The sequence below is a fragment of the Ranitomeya imitator genome, chromosome 4 (genome assembly GCF_032444005.1).
Source record: "Ranitomeya imitator isolate aRanImi1 chromosome 4, aRanImi1.pri, whole genome shotgun sequence".
In the NCBI taxonomy this organism is placed as follows: Eukaryota; Metazoa; Chordata; class Amphibia; order Anura; family Dendrobatidae; genus Ranitomeya; species Ranitomeya imitator.
Genome location: NC_091285.1, coordinates 31,777,773 through 31,791,416, shown reverse-complemented (window position 1 = coordinate 31,791,416; position 13,644 = coordinate 31,777,773). Strand labels below are relative to the sequence as shown.

General features: G+C 42.4%; 1 protein-coding gene across 2 annotated transcripts in view; it reads left to right on the top strand.

Moving 5' to 3' along the window:
* LOC138675359 (adapter SH3BGRL-like) overlaps nucleotides 1-13,644 on the top strand; it is a 55,553-nt gene that overhangs the window by 17,373 nt on the left and 24,536 nt on the right. For both annotated transcript variants that reach the window (XM_069763487.1, XM_069763486.1), the window contains exon 3: nucleotides 8,662-8,742. In XM_069763487.1, coding sequence (XP_069619588.1) covers nucleotides 8,662-8,742 — 81 coding nt within the window. The remainder of the gene's footprint in view (nucleotides 1-8,661; nucleotides 8,743-13,644) is intronic.

Here is a 13,644-nt window from a genome sequence, read left to right as displayed (position 1 = left end):
TTACTGATCCTGAGTTACATCCTGTATTATTCTCCAGAGCTGCACTCCCTATTCTGCTGGTGCAGTCACTGTGTACATACATTACATTACTGATCCTGAGTTACATCCTGTAATATACCCCAGAGCTGCACTCACTATTCTGCTGGTGCAGTCACTGTGTACATACATTACTGATCCTGGGTTACATCATGTATTATACCCCAGAGCTGCACTCACTAATCTGCTGGTGCAGTCACTGTGTACATACATTACATTACTGATCCTGAGTTACATCCTGTATTATACTCCAGAGCTGCACTCACTATTCTACTGGTGCAGTCACTGTGTACATACATTACATTACTGATCCTGAGTTACATCCTGTATTATATTCCAGAGCTGCACTCACTATTCTGCTGGTGCAGTCACTGTGTACATACATTACATTACTGATCCTGAGTTACATCCTGTATTATTCTCCAGAGCTGCACTCCCTATTCTGCTGCTGCAGTCACTGTGTACATACATTACATTACTGATCCTGAGTTACATCCTGTAATATACCCCAGAGCTGCACTCACTATTCTGCTGGTGCAGTCACTGTGTACATACATTACATTACTGATCCTGACTTACATCCTGTATTGTTCTCCAGAGCTGCACTCCCTATTCTGCTGGTGCAGTCACTGTGTACATACATTACATTACTGATCCTGAGTTACATCCTGTAATATACCCCAGAGCTGCACTCACTATTCTGCTGGTGCAGTCACTGTGTACATACATACATTACTAATCCTGAGTTACATCCTGTATTATTCTCCAGAGCTGCACTCCCTATTCTGCTGGTGCAGTCACTGTGTACATACATTACATTACTGATCCTGAGTTACCTCCTGTATTATACCCCAGAGCTGCACTCACTATTCTGCTGGTGCAGTCACTGTGTACATACATTACTGATCCTGGGTTACATCATGTATTATACCCCAGAGCTGCACTCACTATTCTGCTGGTGCAGTCACTGTGTACATACATTACATTACTGATCCTGAGTTACATCCTGTATTATACTCCAGAGCTGCACTCACTATTCTGCTGGTGCAGTCACTGTGTACATACATTACATTACTGATCCTGAGTTACATCCTGTATTATATTCCAGAGCTGCACTCACTATTCTGCTGGTGCAGTCACTGTGTACATACATTACATTACTGATCCTGAGTTACATCCTGTATTATTTTCCAGAGCTGCACTCCCTATTCTGCTGGTGCAGTCACTGTGTACATACATTACATTACTGATCCTGAGTTACATCCTGTATTATTCTCCAGAGCTGCACTCCCTATTCTGCTGGTGCAGTCACTGTGTACATACATTACATTACTGATCCTGAGTTACATCCTGTAATATACCCCAGAGCTGCACTCACTATTCTGCTGGTGCAGTCACTGTGTACATACATACATTACTGATCCTGAGTTACATCCTGTATTATTCTCCAGAGCTGCACTCCCTATTCTGCTGGTGCAGTCACTGTGTACATACATTACATTACTGATCCTGAGTTACATCCTGTATTATACTCCAGAGCTGCACTCACTATTCTGCTGGTGCAGTCACTGTGTACATACATTACATTACTGATCCTGAGTTACATCCTGTATTATACTCCAGAGCTGCACTCAATATTCTGCTGGTGCAGTCACTGTGTACATACATTACATTACTGATCCTGACTTACATCCTGTATTGTTCTCCAGAGCTGCACTCCCTATTCTGCTGGTGCAGTCACTGTGTACATACATTACATTACTGATCCTGAGTTACATCCTGTAATATACCCCAGAGCTGCACTCACTATTCTGCTGGTGCAGTCACTGTGTACATACATACATTACTGATCCTGAGTTACATCCTGTATTATTCTCCAGAGCTGCACTCACTATTCTGCTGCTGCAGTCACTGTGTACATACATTACATTACTGATCCTGAGTTACCTCCTGTATTATACCCCAGAGCTGCACTCACTATTCTGCTGGTGCAGTCACTGTGTACATACATTACATTACTGATCCTGAGTTACACCCTGTATTATACCCCAGAGCTGCACTCACTATTCTGCTGGTGCAGTCACTGTGTACATACATTACTGATCCTGAGTTACATCCTGTAGTATACTCCAGAGTTGCACTCACTATTCTGCTGGTGCAGTCACTGTGTACAGATATTACTGATCCTGAGTTACATCTTGTATTATACTCCAGAGCTGCACTCACTATTCTGCTGGTGCAGTCACTGTGTACATACATTACATTACTGATCCTAAGTTACATCCTATATTATACTCCAGAGCTGCACTCACTTTTCTGCTGGTGCAGTCACTGTATACATACATTACATTACTGATCCTGAGTTACATCCTATATTATACCCCACAGCTGCACTCACTATTCTGCTGGTGCAGTCACTGTGTACATACATTACTGATCCTGGGTTACATCATGTATTATACCCCAGAGCTGCACTCACTATTCTGCTGGTGCAGTCACTGTGTACATACGTTACATTACTGATCCTGTGTTACATCCTGTATTATACTCCAGAGCTGCACTCACTATTCTACTGGTGCAGTCACTGTGTACATACATTACATTACTGATCCTGAGTTACATCCTGTATTATATTCCAGAGCTGCACTCACTATTCTGCTGGTGCAGTCACTGTGTACATACATTACATTACTGATCCTGAGTTACATCCTGTATTATTCTCCAGAGCTGCACTCCCTATTCTGCTGGTGCAGTCACTGTGTACATACATTACATTACTGATCCTGAGTTACATCCTGTATTATTCTCCAGAGCTGCACTCCCTATTCTGCTGGTGCAGTCACTGTGTACATACATTACATTACTGATCCTGAGTTACATCCTGTAATATACCCCAGAGCTGCACTCACTATTCTGCTGGTGCAGTCACTGTGTACATACATACATTACTGATCCTGAGTTACATCCTGTATTATTCTCCAGAGCTGCACTCCCTATTCTGCTGGTGCAGTCACTGTGTACATACATTACATTACTGATCCTGAGTTACATCCTGTATTATACTCCAGAGCTGCACTCACTATTCTGCTGGTGCAGTCACTGTGTACATACATTACTGATCCTGGGTTACATCATGTATTATACCCCAGAGCTGCACTCACTATTCTGCTGGTGCAGTCACTGTGTACATACATTACATTACTGATCCTGAGTTACATCCTGTATTATACTCCAGAGCTGCACTCACTATTCTACTGGTGCAGTCACTGTGTACATACATTACATTACTTATCCTGAGTTACATCCTGTATTATATTCCAGAGCTGCACTCACTATTCTGCTGGTGCAGTCACTGTGTACATACATTACATTACTGATCCTGAGTTACATCCTGTATTATTCTCCAGAGCTGCACTCCCTATTCTGCTGGTGCAGTCACTGTGTACATACATTACATTACTGATCCTGAGTTACATCCTGTATTATTCTCCAGAGCTGCACTCCCTATTCTGCTGGTGCAGTCACTGTGTACATACATTACATTACTGATCCTGAGTTACATCCTGTAATATACCCCAGAGCTGCACTCACTATTCTGCTGGTGCAGTCACTGTGTACATACATACATTACTGATCCTGAGTTACATCCTGTATTATTCTCCAGAGCTGCACTCCCTATTCTGCTGGTGCAGTCACTGTGTACATACATTACATTACTGATCCTGAGTTACATCCTGTATTATACTCCAGAGCTGCACTCACTATTCTGCTGGTGCAGTCACTGTGTACATACATTACATTACTGATCCTGAGTTACATCCTGTATTATACTCCAGAGCTGCACTCACTATTCTGCTGGTGCAGTCACTGTGTACATACATTACATTACTGATCCTGACTTACATCCTGTATTGTTCTCCAGAGCTGCACTCCCTATTCTGCTGGTGCAGTCACTGTGTACATACATTACATTACTGATCCTGAGTTACATCCTGTAATATACCCCAGAGCTGCACTCACTATTCTGCTGGTGCAGTCACTGTGTACATACATACATTACTAATCCTGAGTTACATCCTGTATTATTCTCCAGAGCTGCACTCCCTATTCTGCTGGTGCAGTCACTGTGTACATACATTACATTACTGATCCTGAGTTACCTCCTGTATTATACCCCAGAGCTGCACTCACTATTCTGCTGGTGCAGTCACTGTGTACATACATTACATTACTGATCCTGAGTTACATCCTGTATTATAGTCCAGAGCTGCACTCACTATTCTGCTGGTGCAGTCACTGTGTACATACATTACATTACTGATCCTGAATTACATCCTGTATTATACTCCAGAGCTGCACTCACTATTCTGCTGGTGCAGTCACTGTGTACATACATTACTGATCCTGAGTTACATCCTGTATTATACTCCAGAGCTGCACTCACTATTCTGCTGGTGCAGTCACTGTGTACAGATATTACTGATCCTGAGTTACATCTTGTATTATACTCCAGAGCTGCACTCACTATTCTGCTGGTGCAGTCACTGTGTACATACATTACATTACTGATCCTAAGTTACATCCTATATTATACTCCAGAGCTGCACTCACTTTTCTGCTGGTGCAGTCACTGTATACATACATTACATTACTGATCCTGAGTTACATCCTATATTATACCCCACAGCTGCACTCACTATTCTGCTGGTGCAGTCACTGTGTACATACATTACTGATCCTGGGTTACATCATGTATTATACCCCAGAGCTGCACTCACTATTCTGCTGGTGCAGTCACTGTGTACATACATTACATTACTGATCCTGAGTTACATCCTGTATTATACTCCAGAGCTGCACTCACTATTCTGCTGGTGCAGTCACTGTGTACATACATACATTACTGATCCTGAGTTACATCCTGTATTATATTCCAGAGCTGCACTCACTATTCTGCTGGTGCAGTCACTGTGTACATACATTACATTACTGATCCTGAGTTACATCCTGTATTATTCTCCAGAGCTGCACTCCCTATTCTGCTGGTGCAGTCACTGTGTACATACATTACATTACTGATCCTGAGTTACATCCTGTATTATTCTCCAGAGCTGCACTCCCTATTCTGCTGGTGCAGTCACTGTGTACATACATTACATTACTGATCCTGAGTTACATCCTGTAATATACCCCAGAGCTGCACTCACTATTTTGCTGGTGCAGTCACTGTGTACATACATACATTACTGATCCTGAGTTACATCCTGTATTATTCTCCAGAGCTGCACTCCCTATTCTGCTGGTGCAGTCACTGTGTACATACATTACATTACTGATCCTGAGTTACATCCTGTATTATACTCCAGAGCTGCACTCACTATTCTGCTGGTGCAGTCACTGTGTACATACATTACATTACTGATCCTGAGTTACATCCTGTATTATACTCCAGAGCTGCACTCACTATTCTGCTGGTGCAGTCACTGTGTACATACATTACATTACTGATCCTGACTTACATCCTGTATTGTTCTCCAGAGCTGCACTCCCTATTCTGCTGGTGCAGTCACTGTGTACATACATTACATTACTGATCCTGAGTTACATTCTGTAATATACCCCAGAGCTGCACTCACTATTCTGCTGGTGCAGTCACTGTGTACATACATACATTACTGATCCTGAGTTACATCCTGTATTATTCTCCAGAGCTGCACTCCCTATTCTGCTGGTGCAGTCACTGTGTACAAACATTACATTACTGATCCTGAGTTACATCCTGTATTATACTCCAGAGCTGCACTCACTATTCTGCTGGTGCAGTCACTGTGTACATACATTACATTACAGATCCTGAGTTACATCCTGTATTATACTCCAGAGCTGCACTCACTATTCTGCTGGTGCAGTCACTGTGTACATACATTACATTACTGATCCTGAGTTACATCCTGTATTATACTCCAGAGCTGCACTCACTATTCTGCTGGTGCAGTCACTGTGTACATACATTACATTACTGATCCTGACTTACATCCTGTATTGTTCTCCAGAGCTGCACTCCCTATTCTGCTGGTACAGTCACTGTGTACATACATTACATTACTGATCCTGACTTACATCCTGTATTGTTCTCCAGAGCTGCACTCCCTATTCTGCTGGTGCAGTCACTGTGTACATACATTACATTACTGATCCTGAGTTACATCCTGTAATATACCCCAGAGCTGCACTCACTATTCTGCTGGTGCAGTCACTGTGTACATACATACATTACTGATCCTGAGTTACATCCTGTATTATTCTCCAGAGCTGCACTCTCTATTCTGCTGGTGCAGTCACTGTGTACATACATTACATTACTGATCCTGAGTTACGTCCTGTATTATACTCCAGAGCTGCACTCACTATTCTGCTGGTGCAGTCACTGTGTACATACATTACATTACTGATCCTGAGTTACATCCTGTATTATACTCCAGAGCTGCACTCACTATTCTGCTGGTGCAGTCACTGTGTACATACATACATTACTGATCCTGAGTTACATCCTGTATTATTCTCCAGAGCTGCACTCCCTATTCTGCTGGTGCAGTCACTGTGTACATACATTACATTACTGATCCTGAGTTACATCCTGTAATATACCCCAGAGCTGCACTCACTATTCTGCTGGTGCACTCACTGTGTACATACATACATTACTGATCCTGAGTTACATCCTGTATTATTCTCCAGAGCTGCACTCCCTATTCTGCTGGTGCAGTCACTGTGTACATACATTACATTACTGATCCTGAGTTACATCCTGTATTATTCTCCAGAGCTGCACTCCCTATTCTGCTGGTGCAGTCACTGTGTACATACATTACATTACTGATCCTGAGTTACATCCTGTAATATACCCCAGAGCTGCACTCACTATTCTGCTGGTGCAGTCACTGTGTACATACATACATTACTGATCCTGAGTTACATCCTGTATTATTCTCCAGAGCTGCACTCCCTATTCTGCTGGTGCAGTCACTGTGTACATACATTACATTACTGATCCTGAGTTACATCCTGTATTATACTCCAGAGCTGCACTCACTATTCTGCTGGTGCAGTCACTGTGTACATACATTACATTACTGATCCTGAGTTACATCCTGTATTATACTCCAGAGCTGCACTCACTATTCTGCTGGTGCAGTCACTGTGTACATACATTAAATTACTGATCCTGACTTACATCCTGTATTGTTCTCCAGAGCTGCACTCCCTATTCTGCTGGTGCAGTCACTGTGTACATACATTACATTACTGATCCTGAGTTACATCCTGTAATATACCCCAGAGCTGCACTCCCTATTCTGCTGGTGCAGTCACTGTGTACATACATTACATTACTGATCCTGAGTTACATCCTGTATTATTCTCCAGAGCTGCACTCCCTATTCTGCTGGTGCAGTCACTGTGTACATACATTACATTACTGATGCTGAGTTACATCCTGTATTATACTCCAGAGCTGCACTCACTATTCTGCTGGTGCAGTCACTGTGTACATACATACATTACTGATCCTGAGTTACATCCTGTATTATTCTCCAGAGCTGCACTCCCTATTCTGCTGGTGCAGTCACTGTGTACATACATTACATTACTGATCCTGAGTTACATCCTGTAATATACCCCAGAGCTGCACTCACTATTCTGCTGGTGCAGTCACTGTGTACATACATACATTACTGATCCTGAGTTACATCCTGTATTATTCTCCAGAGCTGCACTCCCTATTCTGCTGGTGCAGTCACTGTGTACATACATTACATTACTGATCCTGAGTTACATCCTGTATTATACCCCAGAGCTGCACTCACTATTCTGCTGGTGCAGTCACTGTGTACATACATACATTACTGATCCTGAGTTACATCCTGTATTATTCTCCAGAGCTGCACTCACTATTCTGCTGGTGCAGTCACTGTGTACTGACATTACATTACTGATCCTGAGTTACATCCTGTATTATACCCCAGAGCTGCACTCACTATTCTGCTGGTGCAGTCACTGTGTACATACATACATTACTGATCCTGAGTTACATCCTGTATTATTCTCCAGAGCTGCACTCACTATTCTGCTGGTGCAGTCACTGTGTACATACATTACATTACTGATCCTGAGTTACATCCTGTATTATACCCCAGAGCTGCACTCACTATTCTGCTGGTGCAGTCACTGTGTACATACGTTACTTATTCACCTTGTTACAGTTTATATGCCAGAGCTGCATTAACAATTCTATAGTCTTCAGAACTAAAATCTCCCAGCATTCCTTGCTAATTGAATGTCTGCACATTTAACAGTCATACAGACCTTCCACTTTGGAGATGCTGTGACCCGGCCAGACTATCACAATTCGGCCCTTGTCATAGATCATCACACAAACATCTGATCTTACCACTCGCCCATTTTTCCTGAATGCTCATATAATGAATAATATACGGACAGGCACCATTGTCACCAGATAACCAATGCTATTCTGTGTATGAAATATAATTTAGGCAAAATCTTAGGGGAATCCAACATTTATTCGCCCTGTACGTAATTTTTAAAACCAGTCTATTTTTTTTTCAGGACTTTGAGTCTTTCTTTGATGCAAAAGAAGGGAATGAAATCTATGTGTTTCTTGGTCTGGCTCCACCTGCAAGTAAAAAGGTAATAATAATAATAATAATAATAATAATTTTATTTATATAGCGCCAACATATTCCGCAACGCTTTACAAATTATAGAGGGGACTTGTACAGACAATAGACATTACAGCATAACAGAGATCACAGTTCAAAATAGATACCAAGAGGAATGAGGGCCCTGCTCGCAAGCTTACAAACTATGGAGAAAAGGGGAGACACGAGAGGTGGATGGTAACAATTGCTTTAGTTATAGGTACACATTACTGTATTACATAACATTGTAGGCAATATTAAAAGTCTACACCCCCTATTAATATGTCAGATTTTTGTCATATAAATAAAGATTCCAAGAAAAATAATTTCATTGTTATGGCGCCCCCTGGTGTTACATACTTGTTATGGCGCCCCCTGGTGTTACATACTTGTTATGGCGCCCCCTGGTGTTACATACTTGTTATGGCGCCCCCTGGTGTTACATACTTGTTATGGTGTCCCCTGGTGTTCCATACTTGTTATGGCGCCCCCTGGTGTTACATACTTGTTATGGTGCCCCCTGGTGTTCCATACTTGTTATGGTGCCTCCTGGTGTTACATACTTGTTATGGCGCCTCCTGTTGTTACATACTTGTTATGGCGCCTCCTGGTGTTCCACACTTGTTATGGCGCCTCCTCGTGTTACATACTTGTTATGGTGCCCCCTGGTGTTACATAATTGTTATGGCGCCTCCTGGTGTTACATACTTGTTATGGTGCCCCCTGGTGTTACATACTTGTTATGGCGCCCCCTGGTGTTACATATTTGTTATGGTGCCTCCTGGTGTTACATACTTGTTATGGCGCCTCCTGGTGTTACATACTTGTTATGGCGCCTCCTGGTGTTACATACTTGTTATGGCGCCCCCTGGTGTTCCACACTTGTTATGGCGCCTCCTGGTGTTACATACTTGTTATGGCGCCTCCTGGTGTTACATACTTGTTATGGTGCCCCCTGGTGTTACATACTTGTTATGGTGCCCCCTGGTGTTACATAATTGTTATGGCGCCTCCTGGTGTTACATACTTGTTATGGTGCCCCCTGGTGTTACATACTTGTTATGGTGCCCCCTGGTGTTACATAATTGTTATGGTGCCTCCTGGTGTTACATACTTGTTATGGCGCCCCCTGGTGTTCCACACTTGTTATGGCGCCTCCTGGTGTTACATACTTGTTATGGCGCCTCCTGGTGTTACATACTTGTTATGGTGCCCCCTGGTGTTACATAATTGTTATGGCGCCTCCTGGTGTTACATACTTGTTATGGTGCCCCCTGGTGTTACATAATTGTTATGGCGCCTCCTGGTGTTACATACTTGTTATGGTGCCCCCTGGTGTTACATACTTGTTATGGCGCCCCCTGGTGTTACATACTTGTTATGGCGCCCCCTGGTGTTACATACTTGTTATGGAGCCCCCTGGTGTTCCATACTTGTTATGGTGCCCCCTGGTGTTACATAATTGTTATGGTGCCCCCTGGTGTTACATAATTGTTATGGCACCCCCTGCTGTTACACACTTGTTATGGCGCCTCCTGGTGTTACATACTTGTTATGGCGCTCCCTGGTGTTACACATTTGTTATGGTGCCCCCTGGTGTTAGATCCTGGTTATGGCACTCTCTGCATGTATTTAACATCGGGGGGTACCATAAATTCAAAAAACAAAAACAAATAAATATTATGCTTTGTGTGATGTAAAAGAGAAATGTAATATTTCATCCCCATTTAAGTAAAATATTGCATTTTGTATTATTTTGGCTGTTCTTGTAATACTATGACAAGATATTAGTGGACACTTTCTAACTGAGCTTAGCGCCCTCTTGTGGGCACCAGGGGCAAGGACCGGTTCTTCTCTTCACAAACTCCATGTTAAAAAATAAACATAAAAAGAGACATTCGCGATACCTGGATATCAATAATCAAAAGTGCAGCGAAATCCTCTCCCCAGCACCCAGCACAATCCTACGTTATGTCAGTCCGCCAGGATTAGAAACAAGGGAAACTGGAACCTGCAGCAGCTTCTCTTAGGCCCCATGTGAGCAGTATAATGCATGACATGGGCACTGTATGCTGGTATTATTTAGACACTTTTTGGTGGTTTTATTTTTGCAACATATAATAGACTTTTTACTTCTTGGATGTGAGAGTTTTCTGGCCTCAGTATGGCGGTATTATTCTATGAAGGTTTTATTTTCTCACTATATGGCGGCACTATCCAGCGCCTCTGTCTTCTTTATCAGGAGGTGATGATCCCCGCGGACCAATTGCCGAATATCAGCAGATCTGCTGCGCCTAAGTCGCGCCTATGATACCTCTGGTGACACGCAGACCTACGTCTTCAGGTTTACTTGTCCCCCAGCTCCTCTTCACTTTCGATTTTTTTTTTTATTTTTCTTCCAAGAGCTAGAACTTTTTTTTTTTTATTTTACATTTCTGCTGTTCAATCTTTATCATCAGCATTTTGGGGTCTGATCTCTTATTATGACATTTTTCGGGAGGCGTAGTGACCATAAAACGGCCATTCTGCCATTTTTTTTTCCATTTCGGTGATAAATATTGCGATGGAAATTGTTGGCGCTGATCACCCCGGCAACGCGTCTCATCTCCCAATACAGGGCACCGTTAACACAAGGGCGGCCATGCTTAAAGCCCGTATCTGCATAATTCTGTCCGGATTATATTACCAGATCTTTTTATAAAGTGCCGACCTAAGGTTTCCCGCTCCTCTAAGCAGATTCCCTCCCCGCTGATCGCTGAGTGCAAACATGTCCGTGTATCCTCCCGGCTTCCCCATGATCCTATTAAACCAGGCTGAGCACACAGCACGCGGTATGATGGGCGCAGCCTTGGTAATAGCACCGCCTGGGCATGCAGCAGTATATGCCATATAATATGCATGTATCTGTGCGAGCAGATGGCCGCTGTCATGTGTCCCCATCAGATCAGCTTAGACCTGATTAGCTGCAGTCATGACCAATATGTCACATTCCAGTATGAAATGGGTGGTCTCTCCGGGACTGATTAAATATGGCGGGGTCAGACAGCCGGCTATAAATCCGCCACTCACTATGTATCTCACTCCACCCCAATGTCTTCTACACTCTTGTTGTATCCAAAGCCAAGCTCGCCCCCTTATGGCCACATGCAGACACTACATCAGAATTCGGAACTGGAAATTTTATTTATTTTATATCTATGTGGACACTGGTAAAAAATAAAAAAAGGACATAGCAAAAAAATGTTGATAAAAAAATTTCCAGGGTTGTGTATACAGCTGCTATGCAGATTTCTGTGTCTTCATGGTTGCAAACTACCCACAACACTGCAGTCGTCTGTTCCATTTATTACATTCTTCACGTGTCCATTCACATGTTCAACAAAATCATGGACCGAGAATGAGATCTGTGAGACTCAGAGCATGTTCATTTGTGGTCCAACGTTGAGGATCAGAATAGGACATGCTCATTGGGTCTGTGTGCTGTCTGAGAAAAAAAATTGGGCAGCACCCTGGCACTTCACAGAGATACAGCAATGTAGCCTTATTATGTATAGTACAATCCCTTAGCATATGGTGTACTTTCGTGTTATATATAGTGCCATCCCTTAGTATATAGTGTACTATCTTGTTATATATAATGCCATCCCTTAGTATACAGTGTACATTATTGTTACACATTCTGCCCTCCTTAATTAGATTGTTTTTGTCTTTTATTATGTATAACTCTTTTATTAAATAGCATCCTCTCTAGTTTTGTATGATGCCGTCCTTTATTATATAATTTCCTGAGTTATTTATAGCACCATTCCATTATTATATAGTATTATCTCTTGTTATACATAGCACTGTCCCCAACATAGCATATTTTTGTTATTTTTGATAATCACAGCGCCCTTTCTTAATTATACAGTCCTCTCTTGCTAGATATAAAATGACTAATGATGGAGCAGCATCTGGCCAGAAGACCAATCCATCATCTGCCTCGATCAGAAAAGAAGCTTTCTCATGCTCCATCAGCAGTCATTTCAGTTTACATCTCACAAGAGAGGACAGTATATAATAAAGAATAGGGTGCTATAAATAACAAAAATATTGAAAATTCGATATGTAAGGGACGGTGTTGTACTTAACAAGAGAAGGCAGTATGTAATAAGGGACGGTGCTGTACATAACAAGAAAGGGCACTGTGTAATAAGGGATGGTGCTCTACATAACAAGAAGGCACTGTGTAATAAGGGACGGTGCTGTACATAACAAGAGAGGGCACTGTGTAGTAAGGAATGGCGCTGTATGCATAACAAGAGAGTGCACTGTATAATAAAGGATGGTGCTGTTCATACTGTATCAAGAGAGAGCACTGTATAATAAGCGACGGTGTTGTACATAACAAGAGAGGGCACTGTATAATAAGGACGTGTTGTACGTAACAAGAGAAGGAACTGTGTAATAAATGATGGTGCTGTACATAGCAAGAGAGGGCACTGTATAATAAGGTATGGTGTTATACATAACAAGAGAAGGCACTGTGTAAAAAGGGATGGCAATTTATATATAATTAGAGGAGACTATGTAATAAATTTATATATCTCTGTAGCTTGGTCGCCAAAAAAGGAAGGGGGGCCCAAACATATTCCTTTCACAGTGGCCCCAAGCTGTAAGTGTCCGTCCCTAGAGCAAGGCCGGGCGCTGGAGCCAGGACAGATTATTAACAGTTCTGTCACACCTTATGGTGTAGGAACAAATTGTAAGTCTATTTATAAAGTCAGTACATTAGCGTTGTTAATAGACACACTTTATTTGTCATTGTCTGGATGTGGCCTATAATTTTGGGCAGGATTTACTAGAGCTGCGGTTTTACCTCCACAAGCAAAATATCTAAAGTAAGATGTGG